Source organism: Capricornis sumatraensis, chromosome 5, assembly GCF_032405125.1.
Source record: "Capricornis sumatraensis isolate serow.1 chromosome 5, serow.2, whole genome shotgun sequence".
In the NCBI taxonomy this organism is placed as follows: domain Eukaryota; kingdom Metazoa; phylum Chordata; class Mammalia; order Artiodactyla; family Bovidae; genus Capricornis; species Capricornis sumatraensis.
The window spans coordinates 10,611,760-10,632,720 of NC_091073.1; the positions used below are offsets into that span (position 1 = coordinate 10,611,760).

General features: G+C 39.5%; 1 protein-coding gene across 1 annotated transcript in view; it reads right to left on the minus strand.

The window, feature by feature from the left end:
• The window catches only part of SPMIP7 (sperm microtubule inner protein 7), a 63,091-nt gene extending 42,346 nt beyond the window's left edge, over positions 1-20,745 (minus strand). The window contains exons 1-2 of the mRNA XM_068973149.1: positions 20,187-20,745; positions 13,331-13,428 (exon numbers count right to left, since the gene is read on the minus strand). Coding sequence (XP_068829250.1) covers positions 13,331-13,428; positions 20,187-20,745 — 657 coding nt within the window. The remainder of the gene's footprint in view (positions 1-13,330; positions 13,429-20,186) is intronic.
• Positions 20,746-20,961: the final 216 nt, after the last annotated feature.

Genomic DNA, 20,961 nt, shown 5'->3' on the forward strand with positions numbered 1-20,961 from the left:
AAGGGACTCTCAAGAGTCTTCTTCAACACCACAGTTCAAAAGCATCAATTCTTTGGTATTCAGCTTTCTTTACGGTTCAACTCTTACATTCATACAAGACTATTGGAAAAGCCATAGCCATAACTAGATGGACCTTTGTTGGCAAAGTAATGTCTGTTTTTAATATGCTGTATAGGTTGGTCATAGCTTTTCTTCCAAGGAGCAAGCATCTTTTAATTTCAAGCCTGCAGTCACCATCTGCAGTGATTTTGGAGCCCAAGAAATTACAGTCGGTCACTGTTTCCCCATCTATTTGTCATGAAGTGATGGGACTGGATACCATGATCTTAGGTTTTTGAATGCTGAGTTTTAAGCCAGCTTTTTCACTCTCCTCTTTCACTTTCATCAAGAGGCTCTTCAGTTCCTCTTCACTTTCTGCCATAAGGGTGGTGTCATCTGCATATCTGAGGTTATTGATATTTCTCCCAGCAATCTTGATTCCAGCTTGTGCTTCATCCAGCCCGGTATTATGCATAATGTACTCTGCATATAAATTAAATAAGCAGGAGTGTGACAGTATACAGCCTTGACATACTCTTTCTCCAATTAGCAACCAGTCCATTGTTCCATGTCCAGTTCTATCTGTTGCTTCCTGACCTACGTACAGATTTCTCAGGAGGCAGGTAAGGTGGTCTGGTATTCCCATATCTTTAAGAATTTTCCACAGGTTTTTTGTGATCCACACAGTGAATGTCTTTGGCGTAGTCAATAAAGCAGAAGTAGATGTTTTTCTGGAACCCTCTTGCTTTTTCTATGATCCAATGGATGTTGGCAATTTTATCTCTGGTTCCTCTGTCACTCAGACTTTATTATGTCAGTTTTGATAAGCTGTGTTTTCAAGGAATTTGCTGACATAAAGTTGTTTACCATATCCTTCATTAAAAGATAAACTATATTGAGATCTTTAATGAACTAAATCTGATTAATGCATATGATTTGATATTACAGCTATATATATATATATATATATATATATATATATATATATATATATTCATGAAACTACCACAACAGACAAGATTCAGAGCATTTATATTTTGAAAAAGCATTTCTCATGCTTCTTTGTATCCATATATCCCTATGTTCCCAGTCCAGGTCAACAAGTAATCTGCTTTTTGTCACGGTATGCTGTTCTGCATTTTTAGAGCTTTAGTTAAATAGAATCAGCTAATATATAATATTTTGTTTCTGGCTATTTTCATTCAGTATAAGGATTTTCAGTTTCATTCCTGTTGTCACATGTATTAGAATGATAGATCTTACTTGCTGAATACTATTCTATTGTATGGCTACACTTCAATGCGTTCATACTTTCACATGCACATGAACAATTTGTTTCCACTTTTTGTCAATAAGGAATAAAGCTGCTCTGAGTATTTATGCTCAAGTCATTGTGTGGACATATATTCAAATTTGTCTTGTGTAAATATCGAAGAGTAGCATGTCTGGACACTTGATAGGTATGTGTCTAACTTCTGAACAAAGTGTTAAAGTTTCTGCAGTATTTGTAACATTTCACATTCCCAGCAGCAGGGTGTAAGGGTTCCAGTGTTCTGGATCCTTGTCAACAGTTGGCATTTTCGGTCTTTTAAATTTTAGCTATTGTGGAGATATACTGTATTTAAGTTGTATTTCACTAATGACTCAGCACATTGAGCACTTTTTAATGTGTCCATTAGCCATTCTTATATTTTTTTGTGAGGTGTCTGTTCAGATCTTTTGATAATTTTTCATTTGGGGTGTTCATCTTGTTCCTGATTGATTTTAAGTGATCTCTATACATCTTAGATACAAATCCTTTCTTATTTATATGATTGTGAATATTTTCCCATTATATGGCTTGCTGATTCATTTTCTTAATAATGCACTTTGAAAATCTAAATATTTCAAAAATTTTATAATCTTAATTTTATATTAAGGCTTATTATATTATCCTTTTAAGATTTTTTTTTTTTTGGTACAGGTTAATGGTATATCCAGCTGTTTCTGTAATACATTAAAATACTTTCTTCACTAAAACGCTTGGCATATTTGGTAGCTGTATTTCTGGACTCTTACGTTCCTTTAATCTGTATGTCTATCATTTGCCTATTGGTAAATGGCAACCCACTCCAGTACTCTTGCTTGGAAAATTCCATGGACAGAGGAGCCTGGTAGCTACAGTCCATGGGCTCACAAAGAGTCAGACATGACTGTGCAACTTCACTCACACTCACTCACTGATTGTTGTAGCTTTATAGTAAGACTTGAAATCAGGTGGAATAAATCCTCCAACTTGTTCTTTTTATTCAAAATAGTTTTAGCTATTTTAGGTTTCCATTGTATATTGATTTCCAAAAAGAAACAGCTCGGATGTTGATTGGAATTGCGCTAAGACTAAAAATCAACTTAGAAAGGTCCAAAAAGAATTTAACACTGAGCCTTCCAATCCAGATGAGAGCAAGTTGCTCTATTTGGGTACTTTTTAATTTTTCTCAATACACTTTGTAGTTTTGCCACAGGGTTCCCAAATATTTGTAATTGCTGGTTAAAGTGTTCTTAGTTGACTTTTAAAAAATGTACTGTGTCCTCATTTTCTCCTGACTTGTACGGATTCTAACAAGAAGCCTGCTGTCGTTTTTATATGTGCGTCTTTGTATATTCATTTTTTCCTCTACCTGTTTTAGGATCTTCTCTTTTATCACTGTTTTTCAGCAATGTGATCGATGTGTATGGGTTTATCTATACTCAGCTTGGCATCTGCTGAATTTCTTGGGTCTGCAGATTTATAATTTCCATCCGTTAGGAATAATTTTGGCCATTATTTCCCCCAATAATTTTTCCTACCTTATTTTCTCCCTTGGGATTCCAACTACATGTACGTTAGGCTGCTTGAAATTGTCCCACAGTTGTCTGCGGATCTTCCCCCTGTATTTATTTTGGACAGTTTCTATTCTTATGTCTTTCATTATTCTTTTATTTTACAGCGTCTAATCTGCTTTGGGAGCTGTTTATCTTTAATTTTAGACGCTGTATTTTTCTCTATAAATCCTTTCGAGTCTTGTTTGTGTGGCCAATTTTCCACGTTGTCATGGTTGTGGTCTCCTCCACAGCCTGAATGTAGGGAACAAATTTGTAACATATTTCCATCATTTCTTTATGTCTGTCACTCCTGTGTCTGGTATTATTGATTTGTTTTTACTATGGTAATATTTTTCTTCTTTGCATAAAAGTGAATTTTTTATTGTGCATCTGTTTTGCACTTTAGTTTGTTGGTTGCTAGAAGTAGTTTTATACTATTAGACTCTATTTCGGTGCAAAGTTCAATAATTGAAACCAGTTGGGTGCTTTTGAGGATTCCTTTTAAACTTTGTTCGTTAAAGTCCAGAGGAACCTTTAGAGGACTAACTTGACCTGACTAGAGGTGATATCCTCCTGAAGCATCTACTGATATCCCATGTACTCTGTGTCTTCCTTCTTTGTGGGGACATGAACCATCCTCTGACTGTCTGAGTGTCAGAGAATGATCATGAAGCTCTTCACAATAAGTCTTTGCCCAGCTTTGGTAACTTCCTCTTAAGGACACGCAGATCTACACTCAGAGAACTGTGCATTCTTTGCCCCACACCCAGGTCTCCAGAGCCCCTTCTATGTAGCTCCCTCCACCCTGATATCCTACTCCGCATATTTTGCTTGACTTAGTCACCTGCAACTCCAATTTCCTCAACTGCATAAGCATGCAAAACTTTGTATGGTTTCCCTTCCTTGGGCTGTGGTTTGGAAACTGTCACTGTTTTGTCCATTTTGTGTCCACTTTGCTGCCTATTTTCTAGCTTTCTGAGAAGGTATATTCATTCAGCAAAGAGAGTTTTACTGGCGTTTAGCAGGGAGAAACTAGGAAAGCTGTTAATGATCCTACAATGCACACAACGTCCTGCACAACAAAGAATTACCCAGCTCTAAATGTCAGTGTGGGGCTTCCCTGGTAGCTCAGCAGTAAAGAATCTGCCAGCTGATTCAGGAGATGTGGGTTCGATCCCTGGGTCGGGAATATCCCCTGGAGAAGGAAATGGCAACCCACTTCAGTATTCTTGCCTGGGAAATTCCTTGGACAGAGGAGCCTGGTGGGCTACACAGTCCATGGGCCAAAAATGAGTCAGACATGACTTAGCCACTAAATACCACCAGTACCACCACCAAATGTCAATTGTGCCAAGGTTGAGAAACACTGGTTTGACATATTATACCCAATCTATTATTTAGCTCTTCTTCAGGGACTCTAATTATATATATATTGTTTCTTCTTTCATTCTGTCTGCCCTCTGATGGAGAATGAGAGGCTTGTGGAAGTTTCCTGATGGGAGAGACTGACTGAGGGGGAACCTGGGTCTTGTTCTGATGGACAGGGCCGTGCTCAGTAAAACTTTAATCCAATTTTCTGTTGATAGGTGGGGCTACATTCCCTCCCTGTTGTTTGGCCTGAAGCCAAATCATGATAGGAGTAATGAGAATCCTGACTTCCTTCAAAAGGACTCATGCCCACGCTGCTGAGTTCAGTGCCCGTGACCCTGCAGCAGGCCACCCATGCCTCTTCCAGAGACTCCTGCACACTCACAGGCAACTCTTGCTCACTCTCTTGTGGGGACACTGCTCCTTTCTCCTGGCTCCTGGTGCGCACAAGGTTTTCTTTGTGCCCACCAAGAATCTGTTTCCCTGGTCCTGTGGAAGTTCTGTAATCTAATCCCACTGGCCTCCAAAGTCAAATTCCCTGGGGATTTTCAGTCCTGTTGCCAAATTCCCAGGTTGGGAAATCTGTTGTGGATCCTAGAACTTTCTTAGCAGGTTGAGAATTTCATCAGTACAATTGTTCTGCAGTTTGTGGTAGTCTGCTCAGCAGCTCTATGGTGGGGCTAATGGCGATCTCCTCCAACAGGGCTTCTGCCACATGCTGCGTGTGCCAGGTCTGCAGCAGCCAGAGCCCCTGTCTCCAACAGCAGGCCACTGTTGACTGGTGCCTCTGCAGGAGACACTCAAACACTCAAAGGCAGGTCTGGCTCAGGATCTGTGGGTTCTCTGGGTCCTAGTGCTCACAGGTTTTGTTTGAGCCCTCCGAGCATCTCTGCAGGGAATGGGGTTTGATTCTAAACATGATTTCATTACTCCATTGTATATTCTTGCCTCCTTTGTCAAAGATAAGGTGTCCATATGTGTGTGGATTTATCTCACCTCCCAGAATTCTGGAAATAAAAGCAAAAATAAACAAATGGGATCTAATTAAAATTAAAAGCTTCTGCACAACAAAGGAAAATATAAGCAAGGTGAAAAGACAGCCTTCTGAATGGGAGAAAATAATAGCAAATGAAGCAACTGACAAACAACTAATCTCAAAAATATACAAGCAACTTATGCAGCTCAATTCCAGAAAAATAAACGACCCAATCAAAAAATGGGCCAAAGAACTAAATAGACATTTCTCCAAAGAAGACATATGGATGGCTAACAAACACATGAAAAGATGCTCAACATCACTCATTATTAGAGAAATGCAAATCAAAACCACAATGAGGTACCATTTCACATCAGTCAGAATGGCTGCGATCCAAAAATCTGCAAGCAATAAATGCTGGAGAGGGTGTGGAGAAAAGGGAACCCTCCTACACTGTTGGTGGGAATGCAAACTAGTACAGCCACTATGGAGAACAGTGTGGAGATTCCTTAAAAAATTGCAAATAGGACTACCTTATGACCCAGCAATCCCACTGCTGGGCATACACACCGAGGAAACCAGAATTGAAAGAGACACATGTACCCCAATGTTCATCGCAGCACTGTTTATAATAGCCAGGACATGGAAACAACCTAGATGTCCATCAGCAGATGAATGGATAAGAAAGCTGTGGTACATATACACAATGGAGTATTACTCAGCCGTTAAAAAGAATTCATTTGAATCAGTTCTGATGAGATGGATGAAACTGGAGCCGATTATACAGAGTGAAGTAAGCCAGAAAGAAAAACACCAATACAGTATACTAACACATATATATGGAATTTAGAAAGATGGCAATGGCGACCCTGTATGCAAGACAGGAAAAAAGACACAGATGTGTATAACAGACTTTTGGACTCAGAGGGAGAGGGAGAGGGTGGGATGATTTGGGAGAATGGCATTCTAACATGTATACTATCATGTAAGAATTGAATTGCCAGTCTATGTCTGATGTAGGATACAGCATGCTTGGGGCTGGTGCATGGGGATGACCCACAGAGATGTTATGGGGAGGGAGGTGGGAGGGGGGTTCATGTTTGGGAACGCATGTAAGAATTAAAGATTTTAAATTTTTAAAAAATAAATAAATAAATAAATATAAATAAATTAAAAAAAATAAATAAACATGATTTCACCCCTCCTACTGTCTTGCTGAGGCTTCTCCTTTGCTATTGGATGTGTGGTATCTTTTTTTGGTGGGATCCAACATTCTCCCGTCAGTGGCTGTTCAGCAGAGAGCAGCAATTTTGGAGATCTCACAGGAGAAGATGAGTGTATGACCTTCTACTCCACTGAATCCCTTAGAAGAAATGGAGTAGCCCGCATAGTCAACAAAAAAGTATGAAATGCAGTACTTGGTTGCAATCTCAATGACAGAATGATTTCTGTTCATTTCCAAAGCAAGCCATTCAATATTACAGTAATCCAAGTCTATGCCCAAACCACTAAAGTCGAAGAAGGTGAAATTGAACAGTTCTATGGTGACCTAAAGATCTTCTAGAACTAACACCAAAAAAAGATGTCCTTTTCATCATAGGAGTCTGGAATGCAAAAGTAGGAAGTCAAGAAATACCTGGAGTAACAGGCAAGTCTGGCCTTGGAGTATAAAATGAAGCAGGGCAAAGGCTAACAGAGCTTTGCCAACAAAATGGACTGGTCATAGCAAAACCCTCTTCCTACAACACAAGAGATGACTCCACACATGGACATCACCAAATGGTCAATACTGAAATCAGATTGATTACATTCTTTACAGCCAAAGATGGAGAAGCTCTATACAGTCAGCAAAAACAAGACCAGGAGCTGACTGCACACAGATCATGAACTCTTTATTGCAAAATTCAGACTTAAATTGAAGAAAGTAGGGAAAACCACCAGACCATTCAGGTATGACCTAAATCAAATTCCTTATGATCATACAGTGGAGGTGAGAAATAGATTTAAGGCATTAGATTTTATAGACAGAGTACCTAAAGAACTATGGACAGAAGTTCATGACACTGTAGAGGAGACAGTGATCAAGACCATCCCCAAGAAAAAGAAATGCAAAAAGGGAAAAATGGTTGTCAGAGGAGGCATTACAAATAGCTGAGAAAGGAAGAGAAGCTAAAGGTAAAGGAGAAAAGGAAAGATATACCCATCTGAACGCAGAATTCCAAAGAATAGCAAGGAGAGATAAGAAAGCCTTCCTCAGTGATCAGTGCAAAGAAATGGAGGAAAACAATAGAATGGGAAGGACTAGAGATCTCTTCAAGAAAATAAGTTACACCAAGGGAGCATTTCATGCAAAGATGGGCTCAATAAAGTACAGAAATGGTGTGGACCTAACAGGAGCAGAAGATATCAAGAGGTGGCAAGAATACAAAGAAAACTATACAAAAAAATCTTAATGACCCAGATAGCTATGATGGTGTGATCACTCACCTAGAGCCAGACATCCTGGAATGTGAAGTCAAGTGGGCCTTAGGAAGCATCACTAAGAACAAAGCTAGTGGAGGTGATGGAATTCCAGTTGAGCTATTTCAAAACCTAAAAGATGATGCTGTGAAAGTGCTGCACTCAATATGCCTGCAAATTTGGGGAACTCAGCAGTGGCCACAGGACTGAATATGGTCCGTTTTCATTCTAATCCCAAAGAAAGGCAATGCCAAAGAATGCTCAAGCTACCACATAATTGCACTCATTTCACACACTAGAAAAGTAATGCTCAAAATTCTCCAAGTGAGGCTTCAACAGTACATGAACCGAGAACTTCCAGATGTTCCAGTTGGGTTTGGATAAGGCAAAGGAATCAGAGATCAAACTGCCAACATCCATTGGATCACAGAAAGTTTCAGAAAGAGAGTTCCAGAGAAACATCTACTTCTGATTTACACCAAAGCCTTTGACTGTGTGGATCACAACAAACTGTGGGAAATTCTTCAAGAGATGGGAATACCAGACCACATAATCTGCCTCCTGAGAAATCTGTATGCAGGTCAAGAAGCAACAGTTAGAACCAGACATGGAACTACAGACTGGTTCCAAATTGGGAAAGGAGTACGTCAAGGCTGTATATTGCCACCCTGCTTATTTAACTTATATGCAGAGTACATCATATGAAATGCCAGGCTGGAGAAGTACAAGCTGTCATACCAATAACCTCAGATATGCAGATGATACCAGAGAAAGCAAAAAGCAGAAAGCAAAGAGGAACTAAAGAGCCTCTTGATGAAAGTGAGAGTGAAAAAATTGGCTTAAAACTCAACATTCAGAAAACTAAGATCATGGCATCCAGGCCCACCACTTCATGGCAAATAGATGGGGAAACAATGGAAATAGTGACAGGTTTTATTTCCTTGGGTTGCAAAATCACTATGGATGGTGACTGCAGCCATGAATGTAAAAGACGCTTGCTCCTTGGAAGAAAAGCTATGACAAATCTAGACAGTGTATTAAAAAGCAGAGACATTACTTTGGCAACATAGGTCCATCTAGTCAAAGCTATGGTTTTTCTGGTAATCATGTATGGATGTGACAGTTGCATTATAAAGAAAGCTGAGCGCCGAAGAATTGATGCTTTTGAACTGTGGTGTTGGAAAAGACTCTTGAGAGTCCCTTGGATTGCAAGGAGATCAAACCAGTCAGTCCTGAATATTCATTGGAAGGTCTCATGCTGAAGCTGAAGCTCCAACACATTGGCCACCTGATGCGAATAACTGTCTCACTGAAAAAGACCCTGATGCTGGGAAAGATCGAAGGCAGCAGAAGGGGACAACAGAGGATGAAATGGTTGGATGGCATCACTGACTCGATGGACATGAGTTTGAGCAAATCTGCGAGTTGGTGATGGACAGGGAAGCCTGAGTTACTGTAGTTCTTGGGGTTGCAAAGAGTCGGACATGACTGAGTGACTGAACTGAACTGTTTGTTCTTTGCAGATCTTCCTTTTCAACCATTTTCCCTTAGCTATTTTCAACTAATTCTTTATTGTCTTTTTATTCTCTTGGATGAGTTTCATTAAATTTTTATTTTAATTGCCTTTTTCTTGGTTTTCATGTACTGAAGCCATAATTTCTGAATGAATCTTTATTTCACCTAAAATTTTATTTGCAATTATTCTTTGAATTTCTGTATGAAATTTCTGCAAATTTTCACAACCCCAAACGGTTGTTTGAAAATATATAACAAACTTCAGACTGTATAACAATGCTCTTCGGTTTTATAGTTGATTTGGGGAGTAATTGTCTTCACTGAAGTATTCTAATGCTTGTTTTCTGTTTTATTACAGTTTAATTCAATCTGTGAATTTCATGTGGTTTATAAAATTTGAAGTTCAATTGTGCCCTCTTTTGTCAGTGTTCAGTTCAGTTGCTCAGTCGTGTCCGACTCTTAGCGACCCCATGAATCGCAGCACACCAGGCCTCCCTGTTCATCACCAACTCCCGGAGTTCACCCATACTCACATCCATCGAGTGATTGATGCCATCCAGCCATCTCATCCTCTGTCATCCCCTTCTCCTCCTGCTCCCAATCCCTCCCAGAATCAGAGTCTTTTCCAATGAGTCAACTCTTCGCATGAGGTGGCCAAAGTACTGGAGTTTCAGCTTTAGCATCATTCCTTCCAAAGAAATCCCAGGGCTGATCTCCTTCAGAATGGACTGGTTGGATCTCCTTGCAGTCCAAGGGACTCTCAAGAGTCTTCTTCAACACCACAGTTCAAAAGCATCAATTTTTTGGTGCTCAGCCTTCTTCACAGTCCAACTGTCACATCCATACATGACCACAGGAAAAACCATAGCCTTAGCCAAGTACAATTTCTTTCTTATACCTATGAGACTAGCAAATGTTCAGTTAGATTAGTTTCCCCTTTCTGAGCAGCAAATTCCTATCAGGCCAAAGTGACCCTAAGTGCTGGCTTACATTTTAAAGTTTCTAACCTTTCATTGGTTCAGTAACTTCTCTCCATTTTATTAGTTTTTTATATTAAAAAAGTAAATATTAATCTAGTCATTTCCATTGGAAATATTGTCCCATGTTACTTAATTAGCTTCCAATACTGGTAGGAAAATATCAAAATTTATCTTGACATAAAACTCTATGCTTAAGTTTAAATAAGTATGCTTTATTAGTTTTTGCATGACAAGAACTTCAGAATTCTAATTCTAAAATAGATAGCTAGGTAATGCATATAGCCTTGTCATAAATTTATAGCCTTAGATGGGAAAAAAAAGCATCAGTGCCTTCAATAATAATGTCCCCTTTCGAAGCTCTCACAAGACTTATCAGAAGAAGCAATGGATTCTTTGAAGAGTCTGGAGATGGAATAAGCAAAATTAACAAATACGAATTCGCCTTTTGGAGAAATCAAATGGAGAAATCAAATTCTCCATTTCATCTGAATTTAGAATAGTTGAAAACAGGGAAAATCTCCCCCATTTTAATGCCATGATTTTCTTATAGAAAAAAATGCAGACAAGAATAGACATGAAGTCCTGACATGGGTGGATGGTATCTTGAGTAACAGAGAAACAGGTGACATATATTTTGAGCAACCTTTTTATTCCATGGCCATACACCCTAGTATACCTGATGACCTGTGGGAGGTATGTTCCATTCCAGTGTAGAATTAGAAAAGACAAAGGGAGAGGTGGGAAAAGGAGAAGTCAACTTGAGAAACTACAGATAAATTTAGGCAGATCATCTTTAGGAAGGAATAAATACAAGAGTTACAAAAATGGAAATAGATTCCTTGAAGATATCCATAACTTTACTGCTAATAGACATGTTTTTTTTTGAGGGGGGGGTGGTGACGAAAATGTTCAAAAATTAGACTGTGGTAATCTATTTCTGCTTTATTGACTATGCCAAAGCCTTTGACTGTGTGGATCACAATAAACTGTGGAAAATTCTGAAAGAGATGGGAATACCAGACCACCTGACCTGCCTCTTGAGAATCCTATATGCAGGTCAGGAAGCAACAGTTAGAACTGGACATGGAACAACGGACTGGTTCCAAATAGGAAAAGGAGTGTATCAAGGCTGTATATTGTCACTGCTTATTTAACTTATATGCAGGGTACATCATGAGAAACCCTGGGCTGGAAGAAGCACAAGCTGGAATCAAGACTGCCTGGAGAAATATCAATAACCTCAGATATACAGATGACACCACCCTTATGGCAGAAAGTGAAGAGGAATTAAAAAGCCTCTTGATGAAAGTGAAAGAGAAGTGTGAAAAAGTTGGCTTAAAAACATTCAGAAAACGAAGATCATGGCATTTGGTCCCATGACTTCATAGGAAATAGATGGGGAAACAGTGGAAACAGTGTCTGTCAGACTTTATTTTTGGGGGTTCCCAAATCACTGCAGATGGTGAGTGCAGCCATGAAATTAAAAGACACTTACTCCTTGGAAGGAGAGTTATGACCAACATAGATAGTATATTCAAAAGCAGTGACATTACTTTGCCAACTAAGGTCCGTCTAGTCAAGGCTATGGTTTTTCCAGTGGTCATGTATGGATGTGAGAGTTGGACTGTGAAGAAGGCTGAGTGCCGAAGAATTGATGCTTTTGAACTGTGGTGTTGGAGAAGACTCTTGAGAGTCCCCTGGACTGCAAGGAGATCCAACCAGTCCATTCTGAAGGAGATCAGCCCTGGGATTTTTTTTTGGAAGGAATGATGCTAAAGCTGAAACTCCAGTACTTTGGCCACCTCATGCAAAGAGTTGACTCATTGGAAAAGACTCTGATTCTGGGAGGGATTGGGGGCAGGAGGAGAAGGGGACGACAGAGGATGAGATGGCTGGATGGCATCATTCACTCGATGGACGTGAGTTTGTGTGAACTCCAGGAGATGGTGATGGACAGGGAGGCCTGGTGTGCTGCAATTCATGGGGTCGCAAAGAGTCAGACACGACTGAGCAACTGAACTGAACTGAATGGTTGTACAATTCAGTGGATAGCCAAAGAAAAACCTCACTGAATTGAATACTTCAAATGGGCAAGTTTTATGTTTTGTAAGATAGACCTCAGTAAAGTCGCTTAAAAAAAGAAACATGTCATATCCATGTATCTCTGGAGGAGTTTCCAAGTAATTAGAGTCTATTAAAGCCACATAGGAAGATTCAGAAATATATCCAGTTTTAAAGTTTGACTTTATTTTTGTGGTCAAGTCAGTTGCTTTACATCACTGGGTTTCAGCTTTCTCAAATAATATGAGATAAACACATTGTCTTGTCTAGAAGCAGGAACTGAAACACATTTTTTTTTTCAATTAATACATGGTAGGAGTATTCCAGGTGAAGTGCAGAATACAACAAGGAAAGGACACTAATGGTAATGTGGTTTCAGCTGAAGTCTAGCTTTATTCTTTCTTCAAGGAAGTCAGTCACTGGCAAGTCTGAGTACAGGTGGAGGCCATCAGACACTTAGTGTCCACTGCCCGCTGCTACTAGGGAGGGTGTGCTTGCCAGCAGAGGGGCCTGGGTTGAACATACCATCATCCACTACTCATTCCTCTTCCATAGTGTTGCTGTAGGGATGCACAGACAATGAGACTATACAATGACTGTGAACTTCTGCACAGGGCCTGACAGGTAAGGAAGGAGTACTTTATAAATGGTAGCTATTAAAAAAAAAAAAAACTTATATGCTAGTTGACTAGCAATGCTGTGATAGTTTCAGGTATATAGCAAAGTGATTCCATTATACATGTACCATTCTTCTTCAAATTCTTTTCCCATTTAGGTTATTACAAAATACTGAGCAAAGTTCCCTGTGTATACAATAGGTCCTTATTGGTTATCCATTTTAAATATGACAGCATGTGCACCCTTACCCTCTAGCAACCATATGTTTGTTAGTTCCTTAAGTCTGTGAGTTTGTTTCTGCCTTGTAAATAAGTTCATTTGTATCATTTTAAGTGCTATCAACAATATTTCTCTTTCTCCCTTACTTTTTTCAGTATGATAGCTATTTGCTTACAGGACATAAAATACCAAATACACAATGAAATAAATTGATTACAAATATTATATAACCCATCTAGTAAGAAATTCTTACTGTACATGTTGCTTCCTCATCAAATGTATATGGGTAATTTATTGAGTGTTCTCCATGATGCGGTTGGGAAGGAGTAACTTTCAGTGGGCTCGTCCAACCTGAAAACAAAAATATATGTGGTTTGGGTACATATATATGAAATATATACAAACAAAATGCAATAGAAACTTATTTTTTCCACCAGAACTGTTTTCTACTAGAAAGCTGAACTTAGGCGGTGTTTATTTTTCAATGGGTTATCTAAAAACTTTTCTCACTGAGAACAGACCAGCTCTGAAATTTGTATTTTTGGATGATTATAATAGTGTACAATTATCTGATACTTATTATTGTAAGAGATCTCTTGGGTACTATTAGTCTGTATATGTGCATGTAGACATGCTGGAGATGGTGGTGACACAAAGAAGTTTACTATGTAGATAATTCAACCTCATGAAAAGAGACTAGCAAATATAAAAGCTGTCTCCAATGAATATTTACTGCCCCATAAATGAAAGAGGATGGATATTTAAAGATGGAAAACAGGTTTCCTGGTTTTTAGGTGCTCATGAACGAATGGAAAAACAGACATGTCAAGTAGGTGATGCTGTATAATGTGCTAATTCTAATAACAGTTGAGTTCTGAGTGCTGAGGGAGTGCAGAGGAGGGACATCTAATCCAGCCAGATTGCAGGAAGTTAGGAACATCTTTCTGACAAAAAGACCTGACTTCATTTGACAACTGATTACAACCCGGTTAACAATGGAAGTGGCGGAAGTAGAGTCATTCCAGACAGAGGAACAGTATGTGCGATGGCAGGCTAGACCTGCTGAACAATATCAAAACTCTTATGATAAATGACTGAAGGTTGGGTATAGCTACATGTTGAAATGGCAGCCAGTGAATGGTAGAAGATAAACGAAAGAGGTCAGCCAAAGTCAGGACATGAAAGTCTTGGACTTAACCTTCAGAGAGATGGCCATTAGAAAGTCCTTAATCAGAGAGATTAATAACTTTGCAAATTACTCTGGTTTGGACAGGAGACTAGCGTAGGTGTAGATAATGGTTGTACCACAGAGATCCTTTTCCTACTGCATGGGGGCTTCTAATTTGGTCCTCTACTTTTTAGCTTGGGGCTTTCCTGGGAGTTCAGCTGGTAAAGAATCCACCTACAATGCAGGAGGCCCTGGTTCAATTCCTGGGTCAGGAAGATCCCCTGCAGAAGAGATAGGCTACCCACTCCAGTATTCTTGGCCTTCCCTGGTGGCTCAGCTGGTAAAGAATCTACCTGCAATGCAGGAGACCTGGGTTCAATCCCTGGGTTGGGAAGATCCCCTGGAGAACAGAATGATTACCCCTTCAGTATTCTGGCCTGGAGAATTCCAAGGACTGTACAGTACATGGGGTTGCAGTCAGAAACGACTGAGCAACTTTCACTTTTAACTTTTCAACTGTTTACCTTTGCCCCATAAATTAATCTAACTTGGCAGATGATGAAACTAAAATGTTAAAATGTGGGGCTAGATGGACAGTACATAGATGTTTAAACATAGTTAGAGGGGTCTGGGATAACACAGGAGTACCATGGTTACCATGCATACCAATCTGGTGGAGCTCTGTAAGAGAGGGCTGCAATTTTTAGGGCTTAATAACATATATACTTCCTGGCTAAGATGCCAGTGTGACCTCATGAATTATTTGACCCCCTCTGAGTCTTATTTTCCTCACCTTTAATGACTGCTGTCACAGTTGTAAAAACTAGAACTGTATTTAAAGGAACTGGCAAACTGGCATGAAGTTCACATCTTTATTAATTATCAATTAGGAACTGTAACATTATTAGTACCTATAGAAGTAATATCATTTTCATAATGATGATGATGATTCAGTCAGTATTTAACCAAGGAACTCAGGACAGAATCTGAAAAGAGAAGTGGCAATGGAGGGCCGGAGAACTGGGACCCTCGGTGGATCCTGAAGGGAAGTCAGAGAGTAGCATGTGAGAAGGCCTTTAACAGCACTGCTGACTGTGAAGGTGGAGCCGGCCATGTGAGAGGGCTCCAGGAGCACAGTGTGTCCCCTGGACATCAAAAAGCAAGGAAACGGGTGCCTCAGATGTCAGGGACTGAATTCTGCACAACCGGAATAAACCCCAAAGCAGATTTCCCCCCGACTCTCTAGACATAAACAAAGAGTACACCTTGATTGTGGCATCGTTGGATCTCAAACAAAGAACAGAGTGGCTTCTGACCCACAAACTTGTGAGTAATAAATGTGTTTCATTTAAAGCTGCTAAGTCTGTGGCAGTTTCTTACAGTGGCAAGAGAAATTAATACGGAGGCAGAGGCAAGAGGCCTAGAGGCAATGCTGATTTCCACAATCATTTCAGTTTTGAGAATGATAATTCTGTGACTCAGCGGGCCAAAGAAAATCCTCCAGAAGATTCTCATGCCAACAGCAGACATGTGGCACTTTTTGGTATCCTCTGATTTGAAGCCATTTTTACCAGATGCTTAGAAAAGAAAAAACACAAAAGAAAATAGAAAAATAAGTAAACTAAAATTCTGATTTTAAGCCAGAGTAGAATAAACAGTGGAGAAGGAAATGGCAACCCACTCCAGTATTCTTGCCTGGAGAATCCCAGGGACGGGGGAGCCTGGTGGGCTGCTGTCTATGGGATCGCACAGAGTTAGACACGACTGAAGCGACTTAGCAGCAGCAGCAGCAGAAGTAAACAGGGCAATGAATTACGGCTACACTGTATTAATACCTCAGGGGCATCACGCTTGCATCTAAGTGTGATGATACCCTTTCTTTTACTGTTTCAGGATCTACTGCTGCACAACAAACACCTCCAAACCTGGTCATGTAAACAACCATTCATCATCTCCTGGGATTCTGAAGCTCTCTATGTGATATGGCATAGGTCCAACAGCTGGAAAGGTCCAAAATGACCTCACTCACATGGCTGGCAGGTTGGTGTTGATTATTAGCTATGAGCTAGGCTGGGCCTGAAGACCAGTGCCTGTTATTTTTTTCCTATGGATCTAGATTGGGTCTCTCACAAAATAGTGACTGAAACTTCAGAGGAAGAATTCCAAAAGGACCAATCTCAACGTGCAAGTACTTACCAAGATTCCACTTGCATCACACTTGCTAATATCTTATTGGTGAAAGCCACTCACGTGTCCAAGTCCAAAGTCAAGGTGAGAAGGAAACAGACCTCATTTCATGGTAAGAGAGGCAGCAAGCACACATCAGAAGGGGGTGAGTTGCCAAAAGCACTTTTGGGAACAGCTGTTACACTCTCCTTCAAAACCCACAGTCTCACTTCACCACTTTCATACCAAATACATATCTAAGTCTTTTGTCAAGGAAAGTACTACAGTATTTCCTCATTTATTAGATATTTAAGATGTTCAAAATTGTGATTTTTTTTTCATTGAATGGGTTTTCTGTGTAACCCCAAATTATATGAGTCTGGAAGAGTCTATCATGAACACTATTCTCCTATAGGCTTTATTTTTATTATAAAGTATTTCTATAATATGCTGCCTTTAAGGAAACCAAAACATTACAAGAAAGATTTGAGGGCTATTCTATGTATTTTTAAAATTCATGTGTTGTCTCTCCTCTAATGGTTATACTAGGTCTTTTATATATATACACACACACACACACACACACACACACACACACATATGATACCCTTTGTAAGTTATTTTCCATAAATTTTCTCTCTCAATATAGCAAAAGGTAGGTGAATTTCAAATAGAGCAAAAGGTAGGTGAATTTCAAAGAACCAAATTTAGGTTTAGTTTTTTTTTTTCACTATTTTTCTATTCTCTATTTTATTTCTATAAACCAAACATTTGACCTTCAAACTATATGATGCAAATATTGACAGACTTGAAGGGAGAAACAGCTGTACAATAACAGCTGAAGACTTTAGAACTCTACTTTCAATAACGAATAGAACAGCCAAACAAAGATCAGTAAGGAAATAGAGGACTTGAACAATAATTTGATCCAACAGACATATACAGAACACTCTAACGAACAGAACACCCAAGCAGAATACACATTTTGCTCAGGTGCATGTGGAACATTCTCTAGTCTATACTGTAGGTGACAAAGCAAGTCTTGGTAAATTTAAAAGGATCAAAAGCATGCAAACTATACTTTCTGATCACAACCAGAAAACAATAAAATGAAATAAAATTAAAAATTGATATATGAAAATTAAACACCACACCCCTAAAAAACCAATGGGTCAAAGAGGAAATAACATGGGAAATTAAAAATTATCTTGAGACATATGAAAACAAAAATACAATGGAAGTTATGGGATTCAACAAAAGTAATGCTAAGAGGAAAACTTATAGGTATATAAATGTTTATATTAAAAAAGAAATAGATCTCAAATCAACTACCTCAACTTACACCTTAAAAAAACTAACAAAAGAAGAAATTAAACCCAAAGCCAGATGAAAACAAAAAAATAAAGATTAAGTCAGAGATAGAATAGAGAATAGAAAAATAATAGGGAAAATCAATGAAAGCAAGAGTTGATTCTTGAAAAAAATCAACAAAATTGATAAGCATTTAGCTGGGCTGACTCAGAGGAAAAGAAAGAAGACTTAGATAACTAAAATTACAAATGAAAGAGGGGAACATCAGACAGCTGATGTTTGTTGGAGGAGGTCATTGAGAGGCTGTGACCACCCACTGGCCCATGAGCTGAACTCAGGCAATCCAAGGATAACTAGTATATCAATTTTACAAATAAGGATACACAGGTACAGAGTTGAGCAATGGTTCCTGGGTCATAGTGCAAGTAAGCTTTCTGCCAGAATTTGAGTGCAGATAGTCGGACGGGGAGCCTGGTACGCTGCTGTCTATGGGGTCGCACAGAGTCTGACACGACGGTAGCGACTTAGCAGCAGCAGCAGCAGCAGCAGTCTGACTCTAGAGCCTATCTTTTGAATTCTATTGTATTGATCTAAGCAGTGACATAGAGGCTAGATGAGCTCTACGCTTGGTTCTCAGTGCACATCTGTTAACCCTATGTTAGTCATAGGTTAGCCTTAACAAATTATTTCTTCAACCTCTAATGTACTGGAATGTTTTTGACAGTGCACTCTTCGAAAAAGTCACCTCCCCAAAAATCAACAGTAATGTTCTTAAAAATTACACTAGGCTGTGATTTTCTGCTTACAAGCAAAGTGACATACTTGTCTAAAATAGGACAATGAAAAATAATTTTGATTCCTTTAAAGAAGTGTCCTTGACAATGACTATTTTAATTATACTTTAAAACATTAGCAAAAGACTGAACTCAAGCTCCTTTCTTGACAGAGAATTGGGCCACTAGTGCAGAATCAGTGAAAATGTACTAAGGCTGTGAGATTGACATGAACTCATCAGTGGTTCCTTCAGTGTGAAGTGCATTTGCTTCTTGTAATATTTTATTACCCTAGATGGTATTTCCAATGAATTATAAAAAAATAATTGACCTCCCTGGTGGTTTAGTGGTAAAGAATTGTGGGTTCAATCTCTGGTTGGGAAGATCTGCTGGAGAAGGTAATGGCAACCCAGGCTAGTATTCTTGTCTGGGATATCCTATGGACCGAGGGACCTGGTGGGCTTTAGTCCATGGGGTTGTAGAGTCAAACATGACCAAGTGACTGAACAACAACAAAAATAATTCTTTCTTAAAAAAGGTATTGAACTTCGTATGCATTATTTACATGAAAATTCCAAACTAAGGAATGTCCCCAAGCCCACCTGCTGAGGCCACAACTGTAGTGCACATTACAAGTGTTAACTGTTATCCTGCACTTCTCTCTCACTAAAGGGCTCTTATCTCATTTAAAAGTAGGCATCCAGAGGGAGTAGCTTGGGACCACTACTGTGTGGGGCTTTGCACTGCTACTACCTTTCGCCTTTACCCTTATTCCCTTCCCGGTCCCAAGTGCCTATGGCTTCTCTTTATGGAGGAGTGGCAGGAATTGATGAGTTCCCACTGCCCCGAAAAATGGTGATGTCACAGTTTCTCCACACAGCCTCCCTAGGCCTCTGGTCTGTGGTTGGGTCCTCCAGAGGAGCAGGGAAGTGGGCACAGCCCCGGAAGGCTAGCGCAGGCTCAGCATTTCTTGCTACAGCACCTGGCCTTTTCCTTTCCCAGACGCTCAAACGTGTTAATCTCTTTTCACTGCCTGCCTGTGAGACACATTCCATACAGGAACACTGCCTATGGTTTTTCTCCGAAAGTGTTTCTCAGCACTTCTGGACCAGGCTTGTGCCACTCTCTGGGGGTCTTACAGAGAACCCATAAGGTGCAGCTGTCAGTAACTGTCATCAATTCTGCCTCCAGGGCTGTCGGCGAGTAATTTATGCAGGGTTTGCCTCTCTTCATCTCTGGTTCTTACCAGACCCTCAAATTTACTTTCCACTACTTTCTCACTGCATTTCAGCCCACGTAAACTTTTTGATAATCATCAGCAAATTTATTTCTTCCAAGGGAGACAGATAAGGTGGCATGATATGCAATTATCAGAATTAAATATATTCCTTTGTGGCAAAATTAGGTTATCTCTATGTTTAGAATAAGTTATCTGATATACACGTCGTGTTTGTCACTTACACCAATGAAGGCAATTTTGAAAACCACTTTTTTTACAAACAGGTTTATAAAAAGCTTATCATTCTTACTACATTTTCCTTACAGTCTGTAATTTAAAAATAAGAATTCCTTAATTGGTTCTTTACGATTTTATGTCAAATGAACTGCCAAGTACTAAATGAATCTTAGATCCATGCTCTTCTGTCATCTGAAAGTTTTAAAAATTACAAAGCCCGTATCATTTCATTTACCTCCAAGTCTTGCTCTGATGGAAATGTCTGGTACTGCCCTGGAATTCCATCTTCTGTCCTGTTTCAGTTCTTCCAATAAAATTGTTTTCCTTTTTAATGTCGTCTGAAATCCTGTGTTTGGCCTGGGAACTCGATGTTGAGGTTTCACATCGCTGAAATCTACTAGGCTTGGTATGGTCCTGCCAACGCCAGGCTTTAGGTCAGCATCACCACCAGGACTCAAAAACCCTGAACAGGCATCATGTAAGGGTACATCATCCCGAAGTGGAAATAATGGATAATCTGGCCCATACGGCGGGGGATATGGATAGTGTAAATGACAGTCCAGCAGGCCTGAAGGGGGATAAGGGTGAAATTTAAGAAAAGTAGGGTTGCATTTCTTCTCCATTCTGCCAGAGTCATGTCTGTCCTCAACTCCTTTCACAAAAGGCATGTTCAGTTTTCTTAAGAGAGCACAGTAGTGGGGGTAATCTATGTTCTCAACAGCCTTTGCTCTTGAAAGGAAGGATCCTTCAGAGATACTTATCTTTCCAGGTATAAGCTGTGAATATGTATCCATGGCCTCTCACTTTAAAATTGTGGATTGACAGTATATTAATTGTTTCTGATGGCTTCTTTCTCTTTAAAAAACTATTATATTTTTAATCACTGAGGACTGGTTAAACTAATAGAGTTACTGATTTGGCTTTCTCAATGCCAATAGAGTAGGGTTTTTTTAAGGCAAATATTTTTTCTCCACTAAAGGAAGTAAAGGACCAGCACAGAAAAAAACAAA